The 26,274-nt window shown below is 43.8% G+C and overlaps 1 protein-coding gene across 2 annotated transcripts in view; it reads right to left on the bottom strand.

Annotated features, from left to right (window-relative positions):
* Positions 1-2,904: 2,904 nt before the first annotated feature.
* RFNG (RFNG O-fucosylpeptide 3-beta-N-acetylglucosaminyltransferase) overlaps positions 2,905-26,274 on the bottom strand; it is a 39,627-nt gene continuing 16,257 nt past the window's right edge. For both annotated transcript variants that reach the window (XM_068263022.1, XM_068263021.1), the window contains exons 2-9: positions 22,348-22,796; positions 20,858-20,906; positions 18,454-18,556; positions 15,340-15,493; positions 9,532-9,617; positions 6,718-6,883; positions 5,510-5,595; positions 2,905-5,247 (exon numbers count right to left, since the gene is read on the bottom strand). In XM_068263022.1, coding sequence (XP_068119123.1) covers positions 5,175-5,247; positions 5,510-5,595; positions 6,718-6,883; positions 9,532-9,617; positions 15,340-15,493; positions 18,454-18,556; positions 20,858-20,906; positions 22,348-22,743 — 1,113 coding nt within the window. In that variant the 5' untranslated portion in view covers positions 22,744-22,796 and the 3' untranslated portion in view covers positions 2,905-5,174. The remainder of the gene's footprint in view (positions 5,248-5,509; positions 5,596-6,717; positions 6,884-9,531; positions 9,618-15,339; positions 15,494-18,453; positions 18,557-20,857; positions 20,907-22,347; positions 22,797-26,274) is intronic.

The following is a 26,274-nucleotide window of genomic DNA, read 5'->3' as shown; positions in this document are numbered from 1 at the left end:
GCTTGCACATGCTCAGTAATGTTGGGGAGGAGGGGAGAGCGGCCAGGCACATGGCTAATTAATATTCACTGCACTTTGTGATGTGTGCAGTGTTTACTTCCTGGAGTGGCCGCTCTGTGCGGCGATTGGCTGGCAGGACCACGTGATGCCGCGTGCGTCCAAGAGTACGCATCACGGACGCCAGGGTGAGCTGCACAACGCAGCTCGCTCTGACGTCCACATCCAACACCACCAGGCGTTGCGTTAGGGGCACGTTATGCGACCATAACGTCCACTAAAACGCAACGTCCTGGTGGGAAAGTAGCCTAAAGGATACCCGAAGTGACAGGATGAGATAGACATGTGTATGTACAGTGCCTAGCACACAAATAACTATGCTGTGTTCCTTTTTTTCTTTCTCTGCCTGAAAGAGTTAAATATCAGGTATGTAAGTGGCTGACTCAGACAGGAAGTGACTACAGTTTGACCCTCACTGATAAGAAATTCCTCTTTGTACCTCTTCTTGCTCTCAGAAGCCATTTTCTGCTAGAAAAGTGTTTTATAGTTTGAATTTCTTATCAGTAAGGGTCATACTGTAGTCACTTCCCGTCTGAGTCAGCCACTTACATACCTGATATTTAACTCTTTCAGGCAGAGAAAGAAAAAAGGGAACAGCATAGTTATTTGTGTGCTAGGCACTGTGCATACCTATGTCTATCTCATCATGTCACATGTCACTTCGGGTATCCTTTAAGCTTGTTCAATTCTCCATTTGTGTCTAATCACAAGTTGAAATTTGATCTCTCCCCTGTGTCACATGACTGCCACGGCAGATAAGCTCATTTAAAGGCACAGGCTGTTAACAATATGTCTGCTTCCATTAATCAGGACGTAGACACACTGCAGATTTATTGCAGGATTTGTATCAGCTGTAACAAAGATGTTTTTGTTTCTGGGTTCACATATAACATAGTGTGAAAGACTGCGTTTTATGTTAATGTTGTGTGCGTTTATTGGTGTGTTTGCAATTTGCATTTTTAATGCATTTTGCGTGTTTTAATGCGCTTGCGGTTCGCATATACAAAACGCATTTGTATGCTTTTTCCATGCGTTTTTATATTTTTATTTATGCAAATGACTTGGAAGACAACAGGACAAAATACAGTTAAAAAAATTGGGGGGAAAAAAAAACATATAAAAACACATTTAAAACGCATACCATTGCGTTCCCATTGACTTTCATTATATGCGTTTTTTTTCCGGTAGACTTTCATTAGAGGCAAAAATGCAGCGTTTTCCGCAACGCTAGTGTTTCTGCTATGTGTGCACCCAGCCTCAAGGTTATTATGCCGTTGTGCAGGGATGGGCTCACCACTAATCACGAGCCCGTAAGGACTCAAATTCGTAATTAATGTGAGCCGTAATTGACGCAGCTGTGCGGCTGGATGATGGTTGCAAGCCTCACTACACGCACTTCCTCCTTCAAGCCGGAAGCAGGAAGTGCGCCTGGGTGAGGCTTGCAACGCATCCAATCTATTTGGAGCACAGGCAGGGCGGCGGAATTGTGCGTAAATAACCCCTTATCATCCAGCCGCACAGCTGAGCCCTTACGGACTCCTGTTTAGTCGTGAGCCCATCCCTGCTGTTGTGTATCTTTTAGAGCAAAGAGGATGTTCTGAGTTCAGGTCCACTTTACAGTGTACCAGAGACGAGAAGTATCTCTGGTACAATACTTACCTGGGGCTCCCTTAAGCCCAGTCAGTGCTGCTTGTCCCTCGCCGTCACCTGCAACTGTCCCAAAAGCCTGGCCGAGTCGCTTCGTTACGCATGTGTGGACCGGCCAGGCCTTCTCCCCCACTTCACTCCTGTTCTTGGGAGCGATCTGCGCTTGTGCAGTTCATGGCCCGTTAGTGAGCCAAATATAGAGTTTGTACACACATCCAATTTTGATTGGCCAATTTTACCATGTCCACGTAGTACAGGAGCCAATAGATTTTCAATACTTTCAACAGATGCAGGTAAGTTCTCATACTACACAGAGGTGGTAAAATTGGCCAATCACAATTAGGTGTGTAAACAAACCCTAAAGCCTGTAACACACATCCAATTTTTATTGGCCAATGACAGGCCAATTTTACCACCTCCATGTAGTATGAGGGCTAATGTCCCATACTCACGGGCTGCAAAAGTGGCCTGTCGCCAGCACACGTGAGCGTGTGGGCGTCAGGCCGGCGACAGCTTCTCGCCAGGTCCCTCCGCGTACACACGCGGAAGAGGGACCAGCGGCGCGACGGAAGCTGTCGCCGACGTTCCTCCTCCCCCCGCCGGAAGCTCCATATACTTCAATGGAGGTTGCTGTCGCTAGTCCGCGTACTCACGCGGACTAGCAACAGTTGCGGCGGCGACTGTCGCCATGCGATTGAAACTTTCAATCGCCTGGCGACATCAGCGACGGGCGACAGTTCGGGGTGCGCGCGCGTGCAACACCGCATACTCACGGGCGACCTGTCGCTGCAACACGTGCGCGCCGCGTGTTGCGGCGAAAATTGAGGCCCGTGAGTATGGGCCATAACAGACATTGAATACGATTAGCAGATTGTGTAGGGAAACCCTCATACTACATGGAAGTGAAAAAAATCGGCCAATCAAAACTGGATGTGTGTACACTCTTAACACCCAAGCTGCTCAAATGCCTCTTCCTTCTGACCATTCGTAGAGTTTTTAGGCAGGATTTTTTAGAATGCTCCGCCTCCTGCTTGAGCAATTGGCTTATTGTTTTTCCAGTACTACTAGACAAAATGAGGTGAAATTACAAGCGTGCCCTGCTGCACATCTACAGGGATGCCAAGTCTGCCCTATTCCTCCTAACAATGCAGGGACTGAGGGGGTTAATGTACACAACAAACGAAAAAAATGAGAGGGGAGTAAAAATCAAACCTTTATTTGCACACAGCAATAAAAGCTGTCCAGTCAATATATATATATATGTATATATAAATATAACTTAAATAAATTAGAATCTCACATGGCACTGCCTGTATGAGCAGAGGCTCATGTGGGATAGCACACAGGCACATTATAATAAGTCACCAATATAATAAGCAGCACTCCAGTAGACTCTTCCATAAGGTTTGGCGATCATTTTTGGCAATATATATATAACATAGGGTGATAGGGTGGGTGTGCGACTCACATATATGGAATGGCTCTGGACTTCATACAAATGCGGCCTGCAGCTGTGCATTGCTCGGCATGTCTATGTGAACACACTCTGCAGGTCTATGGTGATTTATGCCTGTCTGTGCCCACATTGAAGGGATCTCTGTCACTACCATGTGTCACTTTGTGTGCTCATCTGCAGTGACTGCTTGTTACCGCCACCCACATCCCTACTGCACCAATATTGCATGCAAGCTGCAGCTATAGTCCCCTCCCAGGGCTTTTTTCCTTCCACCCCTTAAACATTAATATGCAGCTCAACTTGTTGAAAATCTCATCATACCCATCAATGGAATCTTCCACTTCAAGGGGTCACATGATCTGCCTTCTAAGTGGAATGCTTTGGTCCTTCTCGCACCAGCCCGGTACCATGTGCTTAAATGTCAGTCTTCATATGGAAGGAAAGTATTAAACAAACACTGCCATATTTCTTTTAAGCAATACCAATTGCCTGGCTAGCTTGCTGATCCTCTGCCTCGAATACTTTTAGGCATAGACCCTGAACAAACATGCAGCAGATCAGGTGTTTGACATGATTGTCAGATCCGACAAGATTATCTGCATGCTTGTTTCTGGTGTGATTCAGACACTACTGCAGCCAGATACACCAGTAGGGCTCCCAGGCAACTGGTTTTGTTTAAAAGGAAATAAATATGGCTGACTGCAATTGTCCTTTAAGTAAAAGGAAATAAAATTGTCATCCTACCTCTCAAACAATACCAGTTGCCTGGCAGTCCTGCTGATCCTTTGCCTCTAATACTTTTAGCCATAGATCCTGAACAAGCATATGCAGATCAGAGGGTTCTGACAAAAATCTGACAAGATAAGCTGCGTGCTTGTTTCTGGTGTGTGATTCAGTCATTACTGTTTCTGGTGTGTGATTCAGTCATCACTGATGCCAGAAAGATCAACTGGCCTTGTTTAAAAGGAAATAAACATGGTAGCCTCCATGTGTATCTCCCTTCAGGTTCCCTTTAACAGGAATATGAAGTAGGAGGTATATGGAGGCTCCCATATTTATTTCCTTCTAAGCAATACCAGTTGCCTGGCCATCTTGCTGATCCCTCTGCCTCTAATACAATTAGCCACCGACCCTAAACAAGCATGCAGCATATCAGGTGTTTCTGACATTTCTGTCAAATCTGACAAAGTTAGCTGGATGCGTGTTTCTGTTGTGATTCAGAGGCTACTGCAGACATACCAGCAGGGCTGCCAGGCAAATGGTATTGTTTAAAAGGAACTAAAAATGGCAGCCTCCATATACTTCTCACTTCAGGTAGCCTGCGTTTAGAGGCAGATCACTTTCCACAGTCCCAAGCTGAGTCAGGGCCAGTCCAAGCATTAGGCTTGAAACCTTGGTGAAGGGTGCTGCATTTCCCAAAACAGCAGCTTGTTTGACATGTTGTTTTTTAAACACATGAAGATTTCATAAGAGAAATTAAACTGGCTTTCACAGATTGTGCGCTACTATCCGACTGTCTGTTTACAGGGAACAACAAGGAGAGGACTGGCCAACCTAGTCTTGTTCCTTCCTACTGTGCCCTGCAGCATATCCCAAAAATCTTGGTGCTGAAATGAGATAACCTTTGGAAAAAGGAGGGGAGTAGGCGAGTGGCTTTTGTAGTAACACTCCTTCTCACAGTATAACAAAAAGGGAGGGGCTTGGCACCACGCCCACATCAGATACGGCACTGCAGGAGACTCTGCCCTTGTGATGATGCGGGCCTAAATGTCATCACTATGTGACCACTACTGGATATAAGGAATAACAATGGGGCTGGGGCATAGGACAAAAGCTCTTTTTGTGGTGGTGGTGGTGGTGCGGGTCCGGGGAAATCCTCTTAAACTGAAAGAATCACATCAGAGGGGGCAGCTGGAGAAGTCATGAAACTTTCGGATATTTTCGGTAGTAAAAATACTAATAGGTAATAAACAGATTGTTTTGGCAAATCAAGCCACAGGAAGTGGAAATTATGTCAGGAGAAAAGTCGCTTTTTTTGAGGGCACCAGCTTGTTTCCGGGTAGAGCAGACAGTGAATGGATTTGAACCTGCAGAAGAAAGAAAAGATATCAGATTGACACCACTGGGGGGCACTATAACACTGCAATAATACAGTTTTGTTACTATTTATTTAGAACAATTATCCAACCGCCTAGGTTTCAGCTGATATATAAATGATTTACCTTTGTGTTCAAGAAGTTATAATACATGATCAATTCAAAAAGCACCTATGTGGGACTGACTAGTCCAGCATGAACCCATATATACCTCTGCACTAGATGTTTTTGTTTTGTATAGGTTAGAGCTTACCTGGAGGGGTCCTGTTCCAGGCTGAAAGAGCTGGCAATACGCACTACATTCCTTCGATTTTCAGGCCCTCCGTAGCTCAGAGTTACCTGTGTACAGCAAAAAAATGCATGCATGATCCACAGACCACCTAGGAAAGCAGCCATTTTGTCTTTAAAGAGGAACTTTGATTCAGGACTGAACTTCAACCCAATCAGTAGTCTATCCCATAAGAAATCTTTACCTTCTTTGAAATAGACACCTACATGGCTGATATTGAGATGAACCCTCTCCTAGGGCCTGATTCACAAAGCGGTGCTAACAGTTAGCATGCTGGTGAAAAGCCATTTATCATGCCTAAACTCAGTTTAGGCATGATAAGTTTAGGTGTGATAAGTTTAGGTGTGATAAGTTTAGGCATGCTAAGTTTAGGTGTGATAAGTTTAGGCATGATAAGTTTAAGCACCAACTGCGTTAACACCGCAGTGCACAGCTGATCAAAAGTTTTGCGCTAGCAAAGTCTGGTGCACTTTGCATAGAATTTAATGGCGCTGCTTTGCGTGCAAGACTTTGCACGCTATCTACACTTATCTAAACTTAGCATGCCTAAACTTATCACACCTAAACTTATCACACCTAAACTTATCATGCCTAAACTGGCACCAGCATGGTGCAATGGTTATCACGCCTAAAGTCTCTAACTGGGTTAGCACCGCTTTGTGAATCGAGCCCCTAGTGTGATGTCAGGGCCATGACAGTTTCCTGTGTGTGAACCGTGTTGCATACAAGCAATGTTAGTCGGTGTGATTATAGATAATGGCAGTTGGTGTTGTCTGGATTTTTTCTTGTCTGCTAGTAGTAAAGATGATAAAGATGATAGTAAAGATGATGACCTGCAGGCTTACGGAGGATCAAACAACATGAGCAAATTACATGGAGAGTATCAGGGGAAGGGAGTTTGTAAGCAGATTAAAATTAAACCAATGAAATTCAGTTGCTGCCACATGGATCAGTCCAATTTCAATTTGCATCAATCAGAAAAAATGATCATCTTGTTGCTTCTCACATATATAGTTAGAGGCACCCCTGAAGCCCCTGTAGAGATCTAGCTCAATGCCAGTACTGTATGTATGCCCACCACAAGTGAAAGACTGATGGTTTCATGGACAAGGGAAAAAGTTCTGTGCTAACTTTCTGCTTGGGGAGGGGCTCACAGGTGGGTGGGCACTAACCTGCTGCAGCAGAGAATTCTGGGGGAGTTTCTGCAGGTTCTCCAGGTGGGAGTGGAAGAGGTTACTGTGCTCCATCTTCACCTTCAGAAGCCCCTCGATAATGTAGCCGATGGTGCAGTCATCAGGGAGTCGCACCTTCTCTGCTGTGCTGATGAAGTTTCCCATGCTGATATGAGGGAGAACATACATAGCCAATCAGGGAGCAGTAACAGATTACACAGTAATAACAAGTAAACATAAGGTGCCCATACATCAGACTATGTATGGGCAGATCGACTAAGAGACAGATCTTTTTCTGATCAAATCTGATCGGAGAGAGATCTGTCGGCTGCCGATACACTGCAGGCCAATTCCCGATCGATTTCAGCATAAAATCTCTTGGGAATCGATCTTGTGAACCAGAGTCCGCAGCATTGTTGGCCCCGGCGCTGTACCCCGATTTAGAATGTGGCCCCTTCCCCCGTGCAGTATAGGTTACCTGGCGCTGTATGCCGCTGGCTCCGTCCTCCTTGCACATACACAGCGTAACGTGGGGCGTGTGTATGTGCAAAGAGGGTGGCCAACGCGGACACCAACAGGTAAAGCATACTACACGGGGCACCGGGGAAATTTTACACCAGGAGAGACAACACCAGGGGTTGCGCCCTGTTGCCGCCACACACCCAATCGAGCACGTCAGCCTACATCTTTCAGCATGATCGATACATAGTCTGTACCTCTCGGTTTACAAGCCCTACTCCATAGAGCCAAATTAATCCATGCCATGCACTGATGAGGATCAAACAATCCGAAACAGTCTGTATGCATGTTGGATTATTATGGCTCTGTACAATTTAACAAGCTGACACATCATTGCATTCCAGCGGTTCTGGAGGTGTGTTTAGCTTTTAAGGGTACAATGGTTAATTTGCATATATTCAGCAGTGGTGCCTGGGAGACATCTCGAGCTCACTCCAACCTGAATTATCGCAAATTCTTTCTGTTTTAGGAAAGCAAATTTTTGTGTTTCAATTTAAGCCCAAAACTGGTCGCATCGGCGATCGGCCATACTCTTGGCGGCAACGAATTTCATGCGATTATAATGATCGAATCAGAAGATCAATAGCCCACCAATTTTCCTGATGTATGACCACATATGCTAACCAATCAGATTTCAGGTGCTATCGTTCCAGCGCTGTCATTGGCTGGTTTGTGCATCACACATGCAGATCAGCCAAAGCAATGAAACCAGTGCCAGGGAAAATGAATTACATTATCGCTCTTCTTACAATGGCACCGGTCAAGGGAAAAGATATATTAGGCAGTAAATCAGTAGCTCTTCAAGGTGATGTGTTGAAAGCAAAAAATATGAGCAAGCAAAGGATCTGAGCAGCTTGGGCCAGGGTCAGACTGTGATACCTAGATGGCTGGGTAAGAGCATCTCCCTGACAATCAAAGGTTTCTATACTACAGTGCCCCTGATATACTACAGTGCCCCTTAAGGCTCATACACAGGTGCCAGTTTTCCACTTAACAATTGTCCAATCTTGGTGTGGACTTTTTTTAACCCTTTCAAAGCAACAGTCAGACAGGTTATTAGCAGGACTAGTACTGTACTGTAGTACAACATGGATCATTCAACGACTGCTTTCTGGTGTAAAAGACACTGAACTTTAATAAGAAGATTTCTGCTACGAAGATTTCACACTGACTAACAAGTCAGCTATATTATTGTGAGTATATTCTGTGTATATACCAAAACACATACAGTATATGCTGGGCTCCCAGCTGACAAGTATATTCTGTCCTATGGAGAAGGGAAGAGGACAAACAGGAGTTGCAGCGTGGAAACAACAGATTGCTGAAAAAGGAAGCTGCAGACATCAGAGGACACCTGTACACAAGGTAGAGGGACTTTAACCAAGGATTGAGCTTCATCCCAATCAATAGCTAAATACCACCTTTCCCATGAGAAATCTTTACTTTTTCTCAAATAGTGCATCAGGGGGATCTGTGTGGCTGATATTGTGGCGAAACCCCTCCCACAGTGTGATGTCATGACCATGCTTCCCTCTAAAGGTGGCCACACACACGAAACAATAAAGTAATCTGATTCTACGGCAATTCAATAAATATGATTGGATCCCCCCCCCCCCCCCCCCCCCCCAAAAAAAAAAAAAGATTGTATGGTGTGTGTTAGATTGTCAATTTATTAATATACACATCCTAGCAATTTGCTCAGCATTTACAATCATTTTTATCATAATTGGGGAAAAAATGAACATGTGTGTGGTACATTGGTTATATTTTTGAAATGTTACAATCAGTCAGAAAAATTGATTGCAATTCTTGAAATGAACAGATATTTAAAAAAAATTGTATGGTGTGTGGCCAGCATAAGGGGTACTGTTTGCCAAGCAAGCAGTATCTCTCTGTGCATTTGTATATATAACAAACAACCTTTTACCCTATGGCAAGGTTAGGGGGTGTGGTTATAAATAATGGTAGTTGGTGCAATCTACTTTTTTTCATGGCTGCCAGTAGTAAAGATGATGACCTGCAGGCTCATTGTGGATCACAACATGAACAAATTACACAGCAAATAATAATTTCTTGATCTTTCTTCCACTTTTTAACTTCTCACTTTGCAACGTATGGATTGTTTTCCCCCTAAAGCCCCATCTACACAATACAATTTTTTTGTGTGATTCTATTCATTGATTCGATTCAATCCAACATGTCCCATGGGACATGTCGGAATGAATCGAATCGTACAAAAAAAATTGTATCATATAGATAAAGCTTGCTACTACTAAAAGCATCATCATGATTTACCTGGCCCAGGGAGTCATCTTCAGAGCCAGGCCTTGGCTGATGCAGAATCCAGCACCACCCGTGGCAAACCAGAACTTCAGGGATGACTAGAGACCCAAACAAAACAAAAATATATAAATAACACAGACACATCGTCACATCGAATAACAATTGTAATAACATGACCTGCACCAGAGACCCAAGAGTTTCAGAAATATATAAAATGTGCTTAAAGGACCACTATCACGAAAAACTGTAAAATGTAAAATGCGTGTAAACATATACAAGTAAGAAGTGTTTTTTCCCAGATTCAAATGAGCCATAAATTACTTCTCTACTATGTTGCTGTCCCTTACAATAGGTAGTAGAAATCTGACAGAACCAATAGGTTTTGGACTAGTCCAGCTCTTCATGGGGGATGGACTCTGGAAGAAACATACTTATTAGTATGTGTTTATATGTACTGTATTTTAAATTGTACGATTTTCGTGATAGTGGTCCTTTAAAACAATAAAATGAAACTTGAAGAGGTGGCTTACCTCAATGGATGACACTAATAGTTCTATACAGCAAAAGATTGTAGTTAGACAATGGCAATGTGTGTCGTGGACTCAACCCACTACTGCAGTCCAAATTTTTGTGCTGAAATAATAATGACGCTGCATCTTGAGGCCATCAAAGCTGGGCTGCATTACTGTTTCAGCATGAAAATTTAGCCTTAGGAAGTGGGTTGAGCCCACGACACGCGTCACCATTGTCTAACTTAAATCTTGTGTTGTGAACAACTATTAGTGTCATCCATTGAGGTAAGCCACCTCTTCAAGTTTCATTTTATTGTGTTTAACGGAATTTTATACAACCTTGGGCAACTCTACCCCCCACTAGTACTGTTTGACCCGCCCTTGGGGAGTAATCCGAAAACGACCAAGCAAAGAAGTTTCCGGGACTACCTGAGCCTTGACAGGTCTGATATCTCTGCCTGCTTTATTTGGTTGATCGACCATTACAGCAACCCTATTTTGTGGTTGCCTTTCTCTTTGATCACTCCACAACTATGCATTATCAGCTGCACCATTTGTGCTCTGTGATGTCATTACATCTGTCATCTCATCCCTCAGATACCCTTTTTAACCCCTTCCCAACCGCCTAACGCCGATAGGCGTCGGGAAAGTGACAGCCAAAGGACTGCCTAACGTCGAAAGGCGTCAAGAGCGGTGGGCAGAGATCAGTGTGGATCGCGCATCCCCGCTTGAGTGACGGAGCTCAGCTCCGCGGTCTATTTACATTGTACAGCGCTGTGATCTACTGCAGCGCTGAACTGGGGACAGCTGTGTCACTCAGCTGTCCCCTAGAGTGGCTCCGATCACGATCACCTCTTATAGGCTCATGCCTATGAGAGAGGATCACCCTAATTGGCTGTCCAGCCACTATATACAGTACAGACCAAAAGTTTGGACACACCTTCTCATTCAAAGAGTTTTCTTTATTTTCATGACTATGAACATTGTAGATTCACACTGAAGGCATCCAAACTATGAATGAACACATGTGGAAGTATAGTACATAACCCTGGTCACATAGCACTCCCTGGTTATGGGCCTTTACAATGGTGCTGGGAAGCCAGTTTCCCCTCCACACACTATTCTGGCAGTTAGGCCTGGTTCACATTAGCGTTCCAGGTCCGGCTTGCCCGGACCCAGAACGCTCCATACACAGCGGATGGTGAATGGATACATTGTTAATCAATGTATCCATTCACACTCGTGCGACCATCCGGATCCGGATCTGATCCGGGAACGCAGCTCCGGGATGATCCAGCTTTTTTTCCAACATGCTCCATTTTTCAGTCCGTCCCGGTGCTGCTGCGGACCCGGGCCGAATCCTGACCCGAACATGCGGCCATGCTGTGCAATGAGAAACGGATGTTTCTCATCACACTGGCAATAGGACCGGATGCTTCCAGCACCGGTCCTATGCCACTTGGGGGGCCCGGACTACATGCCGGTATCCCCCATGCTTGCGGTGCCTTTCTGGCACTGCAATGTATCTAGTTCCGGCTACTTTATTGTAGCCGGAACTGATACATTCCGGATCCGCAACAGGTGGCAACTTGTGGCCACCGCAGAGACCCGTACGGTCTCTTTGCGGCCCCCGGACCCCCGGACACTTGCGGACTCGAACCGCAAGTGTGAACGGGGCCTTAGAGTGTGCAATTGTCATCCAAAGCAGTGCTTTTGAAAATAAAGGAATTCCTGAGTATCCCCCATAAAGAGATGGATTAGTCCAAAACCTGTCAGATTTGTCACATTTCTGCTGCCTACTGTAACTGACAGTAACATAGGAAAATAGTAATTTATTCTGCATTTAACTATGGGATCTATGTACATCTAATATGCATGTTTTTGACATTTTACAGGCTTTCGCGATAGTGGTCCTTTAAGATGTCGCCACCTGTGATAAATTTCAGAATGTAAATTGGGGTGAGAAATCTATGAGTAATCTATGAATTAATATTGAAATCTTGAAAAAAAAAATAAGCAATTGTATTCATTACATTATTTTCAGTACAGTTCCTATCTGAAGGACAACTGAAGCGAGAGGGATATGGTGGCTGCCATTTTTATTTCCTTTTCAGAAATACCAGTTCCCTGGCAACCCTGCTGGTCTATTTGGCTGCAGTAGTGTCTGAATAATACCAGAAACAAGCACGCAGCTAATTTTGTGAGATCTGACAATAATGTCAGAAAAACCTGATCTGCTGCATGCTTGTTCAGGGTCTACGGCTAAAAGTATTAGAGGCAGAGGATCAGCCGGTCTGCCAGGCAATTGGTATTGCTTAAAAGGTATTGCTTAACCACTTAGCATCCAGACATTGCTTTCCCCTTATAGACAAGAGCAAATTTGATGTTTTAGCTATCTCCCTGTTTAATCAGCCATAACTTTATCCCTACTCACTACACCTAAATGATCTACAGGATCTTCTCAAAAAATTAGCATATTGTGATAAAGTTCATTATTTTCTGTAATGTACTGATAAACATTAGACTTTCATATATTTTACATTCAAATACACACAACTGAAGTAGTTCAAGCCTTTTATTGTTCTAATATTGATAATTTTGGCATACAGCTCATGAAAACCCAAATTTCCTATCTCAAAAAATTAGCATATTTCATCCGACCAATAAAAGAAAAGTGTTTTTAAAACAAAAAAAGTCAACCTTCAAATAATTATGTTCAGTTATGCACTCAATACTTGGTCGGGAATCATTTCGCAGAAATGACTGCTTCAATGCGGCGTGGCATGGAGGCAATCAGCCTGTGGCCCTGCTCAGGTGTTATGGAGGCCCAGGATGCTTCGATAGCGGCCTAAAGCTCATCCAGAGTGTTCGGTCTTGCGTCTCTCAACTTTCTCTTCACAATATCCCACAGATTCTCTATAGGGTTCAGGTCAGGAGAGTTGGCAGGCCAATTGAGTGCAGTAATACCATGGTCAGTAAACCATTTACCAGTGGTTTTGGCACTGTGAGCAGGTGCCAGGTTGTGCTGAAAAATGAAATCATCTCCACAAAGCTTTTCAGCAGATGGAAGCATGAAGTGCTCCAAAATCTTCGGATAGCTAGCTGCATTGACCCTGCCCTTGATAAAACACAGTGGACCAACACCAGCAGCTGACATGGCACCCCAGACCATCACTGACTGTGGGCACTTGACACTGGACTTCAGGCATTTTGGCATTTCCCTCTCCCCAGTCTTCCTCCAGACTCTGGCACCTTGATTTCCTAATGACATGTAAAAGTTGCTTTCATCCGAAAAAAGTACTTTGGACCACTGAGCAACAGTCCAGTGCTTCTTCTCTGTAGCCCAGGTCAGGCGCTTCTGCCGCTGTTTCTGGTTCAAAAGTGGGTTCATGCTTCCATCTGCTGAAAAGCTTTATGGAGATGAAGATTTCTTTTTTCAGCACGACCTGGCACCTGCTCACAGTGCCAAAACCACTGGTAAATGGTTTACTGACCATGGTATTACTGTGCTCAATTGGCCTGCCAACTCTCCTGACATGAACCCCATAGAGAATCTGTGGGATATTGTGAAGAGAAAGTTGAGAGACGCAAGACCCAACACTCTGGATGAGCTTAAGGCCGCTATCGAAGCACCCTGGGCCTCCATAACACCTGAGCAGTGCCACAGGCTGATTGCCTCCATGCCACGGCGCATTGAAGCAGTCATTTCTGCAAAAGGATTCCCGACCAAGTATTGAGTGCATAACTGGACATAATTATTTGAAGGTTGACTTTTTTTGTTTTAAAAACACTTTTCTTTTATTGGTCGGAAGAAATATGCTAATTTTTTGAGATAGGAAATTTGGGTTTTCATGAGCCGTATGCCAAAATCATCAATATTAAAACAATGAAAGGCTTGAATTACTTCAGTTGTGTGTATTTGAATCTAAAATATATGAAAGTCTAATGATTATCAGTACATTACAGAAAATAATGAACTTTATCACAATATGCTAATTTTTTAAGAAGATCCTGTATGTATCGTTTTTTTCAGGACAAACTAGACTTTCATTGGCGGGTACGGTATTTTGTCCCTAGACCAAAAAAGTTTTCTATGTATTTAATTGGGAAAAAGTTTAGTTCAGTTTAAAAAGAAAAAAAGTGCCACAGGAGATAAAAACAAGTCACCAGTATTATGTCCCCCAGTCTAGATAGCAAAATGTGTCCGGAGAATCATCCACCCCGCCCCCTGTATAGCCAGATCTGTTCCCAATATCAGTCACCCCCAGTATAGCTCGATTTGTCCTCTGTGTTTGGCATCTCCCAGTATAGATAGACAGATGTGTCCCCAGGATTGCTGGCCCTCATTATAACCAAATGTGTCCCCAGGAATAGTGGTCCCCATTATAGCCAGATGTGCCCTCAGGATTAGCAGGTGCACCCAGGATTAGGGCCCCCCACCATTATAGCCAGATCTGCCCCCAGTATAAAATTCTACACTCAAAATTAGTATATTTGGCCCATCTTATTTTATATTTCCCCCCCCCCCCCCCCCCGCCTAGCTGCCAATTTTACCCCCCACCAGGGGTCCACGCACCCCCATAATGGCCAGCCAGATGCCCCACCCAGGCAGCCCCCTCGGTGGCCAAATTGCTATAATAAATGACCAGCAAGCAGCCTGACTCACCTTATCTCGTTCCAGCAATGAGCCTGCAGCCCGAGCCTCCGATCCCCGCTCTGCACGCAGCCCTGTGATGCTGAATAGCCGGGTCCCGGGTAACCAGGGTCATCAAGACGGGACCCGGGTAACCAGCATTACAGGGCTGCGTGCAGAGCGGGGATCGGTGGCTCGGGCTGCAGGCTCATTGCTGGAACGAGATAAGGTGAGTCAGGCTGCTTGCGCATCACCTTTTTTAGCCGATCTTGCCACCGAGGGGAGAGTTGAAGGATCACCGCTGTTTGCTAGCGCTATCTATCACACTAAGAATTTGATCCAGGTGAAGCTGATACCTACATAGAGCGCATACAACGCAAGAGACTTTCTTTATGATATAGACTTTGAACTCTATTTAATATAGACTGTAGGGTCTCGAGAATTTTTCTCGGAGACCTGCACTCTTTCAAAACATTGTTTTGTGTGGAATATTTAATGACTGACAGTACATCTGTAGTGCTTATCTCTAGAAATGTACACAATCCGATCATTATATCATACTTTTTTTTCACTTCAGTGTTACATTAAAAAGGAAATAAGTATGGCAGCCTCCCTATCGCTCTCATTACAGTTGTCCTTTAATGATACCTATACACTTCAGCTGGGTCTTCTTACCGAACCATCGCCTTTCAGTTTGTCCAAAGTCTCAACCGGATGATCCAGGCTGGGTCTGCCGACGTAGACATCTGTATTGTGCTGGAATGCGGAGAGCAGATCTAGCAGGACACGCAGGTTCAGGTAAGTGTCATCATCCATGTGACAGAACCATCTGCGATGAAGAGAGGGGTGCCGACTGTTAGACCTTGTAAGAAAATCCCAACAATATAACCTATGCTGCATACTTAAAGAGGAACTGTAACCAAGGATTAAACTTCATCCCAATCAGTAGCCAATACCCCCTTTCCCATGAGAAATAGTAACCGTTTCTCGAATAATCAGGGGGAGTCTGTGTGGCTGATGTGGTGAAACACCTCCCCACAGTGTGATGTCATGATCATTGTCATGATAGTTTCCTTTCTGTGAACCATGTTGAATTGTGGGAAATAACAGTGGTTTCCAACTACCAACAACCAGTTTTTCCCTCTGTTCATACCGGTAAGCATTTTTCTAAAAAAACAAACAAAAAAAAAAAAAGCTTTTAGCCTATCCCATTGTTAGTGGGTGTGGTTATAGATAATGGCAGTTGGTGATGTCTAGGTTTTTTCTTGTCTGCCAGTTGTGAAGATGATGGCCAGCAGGCTCATGGTGGATCAAACAATATTGCAAATATCAATAATTTTGTGATCTATCCTCTATTTTTTAACTTCTCACTTTGCAATGTATCAATTTCTTTTTTTTACCCCCACTACTGTTTTTCAGTAAAGTTCCTTTTTAAAGAATACCCAAAATTGAACCGTCTAACACAGGATGGCAGCCACAGAGTAGCACTTTCGTTCCTCGATCACGCCATATGGTGTGATCTCATAAGAGGCGCGATTTTCAGGGAACTAGCACTCGAGTGTGCGTTCCCTGCAGTAAACATAGCGGGGCCACCACGATCAGCCTGCCAGCCGAGATCGGAGCTGGCAGGCTGCTATAGAGATGTAAAATAGCCAAAAACATGTGTACAGCGCTGTGATCTAGTGCAGCGCTGTACAAACAACAGCCTTGTCAATGAACTGTCCCCAGGAACGGCTCACAATCTGAACCCATATGCCTATGTATGTAATATGTAGTGTTTACAACATTGGGTATCATTCATGAAGGAGCTGTCGGTAAGGAGAATCAATGCGGGAAAACACTGCTGCCGGTATTTTAGACTTCTGGGTGGGCATTCATAAAAATGTATCCAGGTGTGATAGCAGTGCGGAGATTCCCCGAACTAGGCTGGCGGTAGGCAGACGGAGACACAGGAAGCAGCCGAGTTGATACATTTCTCCGTGTTCCGCTCTACTGCAGCTGCCTGGGAGGTCTGTGTCTCCATTAACTTTACATTAGTATCGCCACATGAGAGGGAGTGGTATTTCCCGTCCACATACCGCTTGCGTAATTCTTTATGAATTACCATTTTGTTACATTTGTTCCGATAATCACCGCACAAGGCGGTGATTTATCACTCTGCTCGGTAGTGTCAGTTTTTCATTCGGAAAGAGGCTTTATGAATGCCGAACTTGCTGAGTGTTCGGTAAAGTCAGCTGTTTTAAGCATTTCCGCATGCGGAAATGCTTTATGAATGATAGCCATAGTGTAGGGATAATTTGGGGGGGGGGGGGGGGGGGGAGAATAAAAGAAATAGGGTTAAAAAAAAAGAGATTTTTAATCAATAAAAAAAAATAAAAAAATAAAACTGGCAGCAGCAATCAGATACCACCAACAGAAAGCTCTACTGTTGAGAAGAAAAGGAGGTAAAAATCATTTGGGTGCGAAGTTGTATGACAATAAACCGTTAAAGTTGTGAAGTGCTGAATTGTAAAAAATGGCCTGGTAACTAGGGGGGTATAAACCGCTGGGGCTCAAGTGGTTAAAGCTAACAGGAACCAAAAAAATCCCAAACAAACAGATACTTACCTAAGGAGAGGGAAGGCTCTGGGTTCTATAGAGCCTCCCCACTCCTCTCACGGTCCCCTCGTTCCAGCGCCATCACCCCCAGTAGCAGTATCCGATCAACCGGTTGAATACTGCTCTCTGCCGCCGCAGGAGGCTTTCGGAAGTCTTTACAACCCAGAGCGCTCCCGAAGACTGTCCACTCCATACTGCAACTATGATAGCACGGTCACGCATGCATAGTGCAGAGCCAAGCATTTTCTGGCGCACTCCGGCTCCTGAAGCCTCCCGCGGAGGGAGATTCAAACTGGGGAGACATCTCTGAACAAGGGGGACATGAGAGGAACAGGAAGGCTCTATAGGACCCAGAGCTTTCCCTCTCCTTAGGTAAGCATCTGTCTGTTTTTTGTTTTTTTTTCCGGTTCCCATTAGCTTTAAATGGAGGCTACAGAGATGTGTCTGCATCAGTGCAGAGCCTCACCCCTCCTCCCAAACACTCCCGTTAGGCCCGGTTCACATTAGCGTTATTTTCCGGAACGTATACTGTACAAACGGAACGGATGTGAATGGATGCAATGTTGACCTATGGATCCATTCACATGCGTCCGTCGGTACGGATACGTTCCGTACGTTCCCGCCCCCGGACCTAAAAATTGCTGCAGGCCCTAATTTTCCGGGCCTTTCTGCTTAGCGGAACGGATCCGGACAAAAATGCAGCAGCATTGGGGGCAATGTGAAACGGAGCGTTTCTTCACACTAGTGAAGAAACGGACCATTCCACGGGGGATGGGTGCATGGGCCGACACTTATCTAGCAACGGGAGGGTAAGGGGAGGGTGCAGCAGCCGGGCGGGCTAGGGAGGCTTTATACATACCTAATCTTCATAGGCAGCCCACGGTAGAGGCTTCCGTCTTCTTCCGCGTCATGTGACTAGTCACATGACACGGAAGAAGACGGAAGCCTCTACTGCCGGCTGCCTATAAAGATAAGGTATGTATTGCCGAGTGAAAACGGATGCGATCAATCGTTGATCAGATCCGTTTTCCTAATGTGAACAGGGCCACGGACGAGCCATCCGGATCCGGTGAAGCGGAGACCGGATCCGCTCACCGGATCCTTTAGGCTCAAAAACGCAATGTGAACCGGGTCTTACACTCCATTCGTTGTGCTGTCACATTACTATGAAACATATAACACAGCACGCACTTTTTTGATGACTGTACAAACTTGTCATACTCCACAGCCATCTTACAGGACAGGGCTTGGCGGGTGTGCACCGCGGAGCAGTTAGTGTTCACCATCTGCCGACCTGTAAGAACACAGCAAAAGCCATTCACTTGCTTACAGTGAGACTTAAAGCAATTCTGAAGCAAAAATAAACTTATGTTCAATTTATTATCTGTACTAAAATTCATTATCTCATTAGTAGCAAAGAAAAGGTTCTCATATTTTTATTTTCAGTTATATAGCTGTATTTATAACATTGCATCAGAATGTCACAGTTGCAGTTTAGAATCCACATTTTTTCATTTAAGCTATAAAACAAAGCAGAAATGATGACCCTTTGAACTTTCCTGCAGTAAAACCTTATCTCAAGCTGTCTCACTGTTTCTTGGCTGCTTAAAGGGCAACTGTACCGAGGAGGTATATGGAGGCTTCCATATTTATTTTCAGTTAAACAATGCCAGTTGCCTGGCTATCCTGCAGATCTATTTGACTGCTATAGTGCCTGAATAACACCAGAAACAAGCATGCAGCTAATCTTGTCAGATCTGACAATGTCAGAAACCCCTGATCTGCTGCATGCTTGTTCAGGGGCTATGGCTAAAAGTATTAGAGGCAGAGGGTCTGCAGGATAGCCAGGTAACTGGTATTGCATATAAGAAAATAAATATGGCAGCCTCCATATCCCTCTCATTACAGTTGCCCTTTAAAGGGATCTAAGCAGCTCCTGGCTTCAAATAGCTGATAGGGCTGCCATGTTTGAGAAGTTCAGCCCCTGCTACTTTTCCACTGCCATTATCCAGGCTAGGTGTGAAATTCTTTAAGTGTGACTAATTGTTGAAGTACAGTGGGGAAGACTGGGTTTGTTTGTGGTCAATTAAGTGTAATGATCTGCCTTCCATCATCTGTTGCTCCTCCATCCAAGTCCTTTCATGGACGGAAGAGGTGCCTATTTTAACCCTTAAATGTAAAAAGATGAGGTAAAATGAAAGTTTTTTTTTTAATAATACACCACATCTTTAGAATGCATTTTTAATTTGCTATAGAGCTGCCCTGGGAGTTAAAAATGATGCTTGGTCCACTTTAAGCTCCTCAGAAAACTTCAGACTTTTGGGGCGATTGCCCTGCAACAGGAGAACCCAGGGCAGAACAATCGCACCACACCATTCCCCCATGCATATTACCCTGCAGCTGAGTGCGGCCCAGTGGCAGTAGATGTTGGGCAATGTACATGGGGAAGCCAGATAACGGTTGGTCCGAATGTATTACTCGGACTATAAAAAGCACTGACTTTTCTCCCCCAATTTTGGGGAAGAAAAAGTGCGTCTTATGGCCTGGAAATACGGTAAATATGACAGCCTCCATATACCTCTCAGTTCAGGTGTGCTTCAATTTAACCATTTACCGCCATCCTAACGTATTAAAACGTCATGCTTACCGCTATTAACAGCAACATGACGTTTTAATACGTCGCGCATTCCCGCCGCTGCTACCGCCGTGTGTCCGCCGCTACCGCCGCCATTACCGTCGGGATCCCGTGCTGGGTGATTGGGGAAGAGGACCGAACAGTCCTCTACCCAATCGCAGTGCCTGGAGTGAATGGACGTGACCGCGAACAGCGGATACGTCCATTCACATAAACAGGAAATGTAACAGTTTAATAAAGTGTAAAAAAAAAAAAAAAAAAAAAAAGTGAACACGTCCTATGAGTGTTCACTAGCGCCATCTTGTGGCCAAAAAGTATATTACACCTACAAAATACATACATTTTCAAGTATATACACATCATTAATAAAATTACACTTCCAACCCTCCCCCCCAAAAAAAAAAAACACTTGTAAATAAAAAAAAATCAGCTTAAAAAAAATAAATAAATAGTTGCCTTAGGGACTCAGCTTTTTTTATTCTATATTTTATGGAGGAAAATTAATTTTAATTTATTACATAGGGGCTTGTAATTATGGCCAGAACAAACAGAAAAATAACCACTTATATTTCAAAATAATATACTGTCGCCATACATTGTGGTAGGGACATAATCTAAACGGTTTAATTATCGGGACCACTGGGCAAATAAAACGTGTTTGTTTTATCCACAGGAGAATGTTTAATTTTAAAACTATAAAGGCTGAACTCAACTTTTTTTTCTGTTTTTCTCATTAAAATGCATTTAGAATAAAAAAAATTCTTAGCAAAATGTACTATCCACAGAAAGCCTAATTGGTGGCGAAAAAAACGAGGTATAGATCATTTTCTTGTGATAAGTAGTAATAAAGTTATTAGGGAATAAAAGGGAGGAGCGCTGACAACTGAAAATTGCTCTGGTCCGTTAGGTTAAAAACCCTTGGGGGTGAACTGGTTAAAACATACCGCAGTTAGGCCTCACCTGCTTTTTTACGCAGCTCTTGGTCTTCGTAATCCGTAAATATGAATGTCTGATTGAAACACAAACAAACAGTTTAAGTTTCACAAACTCTACATGCCGTGTGAAAAGGATATTGTTTCTACAGCCAATCCATCGGCCATGGGTCTATTTTTTTATTTAGATTCATCCCGTTCTTAAAGCTTTCCTGAGAGAAAATAAAAAAAGTTAAAAAGAGTCCCAGAGGCGGCAAATTCAAATACAAAGTTGAATGATGGCTGCCCCCAATGAGCCAAACTGATCATTTTTTTTTACTACAAATGTGAACCAGGCAGAAAACCCGAGTTGACCCCCTCCCCCTCCCCCCCCCCCCCCCCCCGTAGCACCTGACTTGGGCACCTCAAGACTATAATGTTAAAGAGAAACCGTAACTAAGCATTGAACTTCATCCCCATCAGTAGCTGATACCCCCTTTCCCATGCGGAATATTTTCCTTTTCTCAAACAGATTATCAGGGGGCTCTGTATGGCTGGTATTGTGGTGAAACCCCTCCCACAGTGTGATGTCAGGACCATGGTGCTGACATCACACTGTGGGAGCCTTGTTGCATTGTGGGAAATAACAGCTGTTTCCAACTGCAACAAAATGTTCTTTCCAGTGACATCTCAGATCCCCGCGCTCTCTGAAAAAGCGGCGTGATGGCCGCGATACCGGTGGAGCAGTCCGCCGGTGGCTCCCATTAGCTCTATACCACAGCTACTCTCTATCTCTTGGCCCGGCTAAGTATCACGGCTATCTTACCTCTATCTAGTCTCACTATGGTCACGTCTGTGTTCACTCATTACTGTTAAGTTTTTGCTGGGTTATTTCAATCAATTGTTCTAGGTTTGCCTGTTGCATTTGCCACAATTGTTGTTTAAGAATTGCACTTCTTAAACAACCCGGGTTCTTAGCCCAAGAGGGCTCTCATTTTGAGCATCTTGGTTGCTATTACATACTATATTTACTCTTCATGATAGGTTTCCATTAATGAATATATTATGCTTGTGAGTATGGCACTCTTCTGCTTTTTAATTGTTTTTTTATCATGTTTTGTAGTGATGCATATTAACTAATAAATATTTTGTACATTTGCATATACATTTGGTGTAGTGCTAGTTTGTAATGGCTGAAATCCTTTTTGTTGTGCGTATTATTAATTACAGCCTTGGCACACACTGGTGAGACAATAGTGCAGATATATTCTTTGTTATTTTTCCAGTGGCATCACCTGCCAGCAGTAAAAATGTCACCATGTGATAAGTGTCAGAATGTAAGTCAAGGAGAGGAAATATTGTACATTGAGAAAACACTGACTAAATCATTTATAAATGCAGTAATTATTGTAAAAATTCAGTTTTTTTTTCCATGATGTTATTTTCACTGGAGTTCCTCTTTAATTATGGTTATAGCGGCACTGGGGGAATTTATCCTAAAAATCACTGTAATTATCCTAAAATCACTGTGTTTCTCACCTCTTCCTTGGCTTGGGAGATCCAGGTTTGCAGGAGAAGGTTGATACGAGTCTTGTGAAACTTCTTTGTGGTTTTAACTGCAATAAATAAATCATCTACCCGAAGGTCTCCCTTTTCATGAGACTCATCCATCGGTTTAGCATTCTGGTGGGGTTCTGCTTGACGTCTTCTCCCTGCCTGGAAGCTGCTGTTCTGATTGGGCGCTGCATGGTAATTCCTGGTGACTTGCCGCGACATTTCCAGGAAGCTGCTGGCACAGGAGGGGTCACAGGACAGAAGCGGGTGAAGCTTTGGAAGACCATGCTGCCTCCACGGAAGCAGGAGGAAGAAGACAAAGCAGACCAACACGGACAGCAGGAAGCAGATCTTTGTCGGGCCAATGCCGGAAATCTTCATCTTTCAGCCCTCAGGAGATGGGCCCTGGTGAGCAAGCTCCGACATCGCAAACACTGAGGAGACCAAGCAGTGGTTATTCATCAAAGTAAAGGTGGCCATACATGGGTCGACTGTTTTTATTGATATCTGGTTGATTCCATCATTTCTTAACCATTTAAGGACCGCAGTGATTGAAACCTACGCCCTGTTTTGGTGGGCTTTTGGCTGGCAGGGCGTATATTTCAATCACTGTCCGCAGCGCGCATCCGCCGTTTCCGCCGCTACCCACTGATCGTGCCGCATCTCACAGGCTCTGCCTGTCTCTATGACGGCAGAGTCATGTGAGCCGGTCAGGAGCCGATTTCATTGGCTCCTGACCGGCTCACATGACTCTGCCGTCATAGAGACAGGCAGAGTCTATGTCCTGGGGCTCCCGGCGATGACGGCGGTTGTGATGGGTATGTGCTGCGATTCGTCTGGATTCTGACGGGATTGGACCAGCGGTCTCTGGTCCTTAAGTGCCCAGAGACCGCTGGTCCTTAAGTGGTTAAAATCTGCTAGAAATCGATGCTCAATCGGTGGCAGAAGTGTATCACTAGCAACGTTCGATTTACCAATAAGCGAAGGAGTAGCGGAGCTTACTCTAACCTGTCCACTAACACTTCCTCCTGTGTCCTCTTTCTTCACTCCCGAAACACGTGTGTCATGTCACGAACACTACAGTCTAAACACTAGAGGCCTCTAGTGGTCAAGTAAGGTACATGCCCTGGTTGCATTAGGCCTCTAGTGTTTAGTCTTGGAGCACACAGTTCCCCGGGAGTGAAGAGACAGGGAGAAGCCGCTTAACCACTTAAGGACTGCAGTCTTAAAACCCCTTAAAGGGGAACTGAAGAGAGAGGTATATGGAGGCTGTCATGTTTATTTCCTTTTAGACAATACCAGTTGCCTGGCAGCCCTGCTGATCCTCTGCCTCTAATACTATTAGCCATAGCCCCTGAACAAGCATGCAGCAGATCAGGTGTTTCAGTGGATCAGACTTATAAGTCTGATCTGACAAGACTAGCTGCATGCTTGTTTCTGGTTTTAATCAGATACTACTGCAGAGAAATAGACCAGCAGGGCTGTCAGGCAACTGGTATTGATTAAAAGGAAATAAACAGGACAGCCTCCATATACCTCTCTCTTCAGTTCCCCTTTAAGGACCAGACACTTTTTTCCATTCAGACCACTGCAGCTTTAACGGTTTATTGCTCAGTCATACAACCTACCACCTAAATGAATTTTACCTCCTTTTCTTGTCACTAATACAGCTTTCTTTTGGTGCTATTTGATTGCTGCTGTGATTTTTAGTTTTTATTATATTCATCAGGAAAAACATGAATTTTGTCAAAAAATGATTTTTTTTTTTACTTTTTGTGCTGCCATTTTTCAAATAAAGTAAAATTTCTATATACATTTTTGTCTAAGTTTATTGTGCTACATGTCTTTGATTAAAAAAAATCCAATAAGTGTATATTTATTGGTTTGGGTAAAAGTTATAGCGTTTGCAAACTATGGTGCAAAAAGTGGATTTTCCCATTTTGAAGCATCTCTGACTTTTCTGAGCACCTGTTATGTTTCATGAGGGGCTAGAATTCCAGGATAGTATAAATACCCCCCAAATGACCCCATTCTGGAAAGAAGACATCCCAAAGTATTCAGTGAGAGGCATGGTGAGTTCATAGAAGATTTTATTTTTTTGTCACAAGTTAGCGGAAAATGACACTTTGTGACCAAAAATATTAAATAAAATAAGTTTCCATTTCTGCTAACTTGTGACAAAAAAAAAATGAAATCTGCCACGGACTCACCATGCCCCTCTCTGAATACTTTAGGGGTGTCTACTTTCCAAAATGGGGTCATTTGTGGGGTGTGTTTACTGTCCTGGCATTTTGGGGGGTGCTAAATTGTAAGCACCCCTGTAAAGCCTAATGGTGCTCATAGGACTTTGGGCCCCTTAGCGCACCTAGGCTGCAAAAAAAGTGTCACACATGTGGTATCGCCGTACTCATGAGAAATAGTATAATGTGTTTTGGAGTGTATTTTTACACATACCCATGCTGGCTGGGAGAAATATCTCTGTAAATGAGATTTTTTTTTATTTTATTTTTTTTATACACAATTGTCCATTTACAGAGATATTTCTCCCACCCAGGATGGGTATGTGTAAAAATACACCCCAAAACACATTATACTACTTCTCCTGAGTACGGAGATACCACGTGTGACACTTTTTTGCAGCCTAGGTGCGCTAAGGGGCCCAAAGTCTTATGAGTACCTTTAGGATTTTACAGGTCATTTTGAGGCATTTGGTTTCTAGACTACTCCTCACGGTTTAGGGCCCCTAAAATGCCAGGGCAGTATAGGAACCCCACAAGTCACCCCATTTTAGAAAGAAGACCCCCCCAAGGTATTCTGTTAGGAGTATGGTTAGTTCATAGAAGATTTTATTTTTGTCACAAGTTAGCGGAAATTGATTTTTATTGTTTTTTTTTTCACAAAGTGTAATTTTCCACTAACTTGTGATAAAAAATAAAATCTTCTATGAACTCATACACCTAACAGAATACCTTAAGGTGTCTTCTTTCTAAAATGGGGTCAGTTGTGGGGTTCCTATACTGCCCTGGCATTTTAGGGGCCCAAACCGTGAGGAGTAGTCTAGAAACCAAATGCCTCAAAATGACCTGTAAAATCCTAAAGGTACTCATAGGACGTTGGGCCCCTTAGCGCACCTAGGCTGCAAAAAAAAAGTGTCACACGTGGTATCGCCGTACTCAGGAGAAGTAGTATAATGTGTTTTGGGGTGTATTTTTACACATACCCATGCTGGGTGGGAGAAATATCTCTGTAAATGACAATTTTTTTTATTTATTTTTTTTACACACAATTGTCCATTTACAGAGATATTTCTCCCAACCAGCATGGGTATGTGTAAAAATACACCCCAAAACACATTATACTACTTCTGAGCACGGCGATACCACGTGTGACACTTTTTTTGCAGCCTAGGTGCGCTAAGAGGCCCAAAGTCCTATGAGTACCTTTAGGATTTCACAGGTCATTTTGAGGTATTTGGTTTCCAGACAACACCCCAAAGTATTCCGTTAGGAGTATGGAGAGTTCATAGAAGAATTTATTTTTTGTCACAAGTTAGCAGAAATTGATTTTTAATGTTTTTTGTCACAAAGTGTCATTTTCCACTAACTTGTGACAAAAAATAAAATCTTCTATGAACGCAGAGTGAGGAGTAGTCTGGAAACCAAATGCCTCAAAATGACTGTTCAGGGGTATAAGCATCTGCAAATTTTGATGACAGGTGGTCTATGAGGGGCCGAATTTTGTGGAACCGGTCATAAGCAGGGTGGCCTCTTAGATGACAGGTTGTATTGGCACTGAAGTGCAGGAAGCGCAGGATGTTCTCAAATCGTAACCTGGACATGGCAGCAGAGAACATGCAGTGTTCTCCCCAGGATCAATTAAGTGGGCGCGCCGCCCGGGTGAATTAAGGCCCCG

Source organism: Hyperolius riggenbachi, chromosome 12 (assembly GCF_040937935.1).
Source record: "Hyperolius riggenbachi isolate aHypRig1 chromosome 12, aHypRig1.pri, whole genome shotgun sequence".
Lineage (NCBI taxonomy): Eukaryota > Metazoa > Chordata > Amphibia > Anura > Hyperoliidae > Hyperolius > Hyperolius riggenbachi.
Note: the sequence above shows the minus strand (reverse complement) of the source record. Positions and strands in the feature narration are given on the sequence as shown.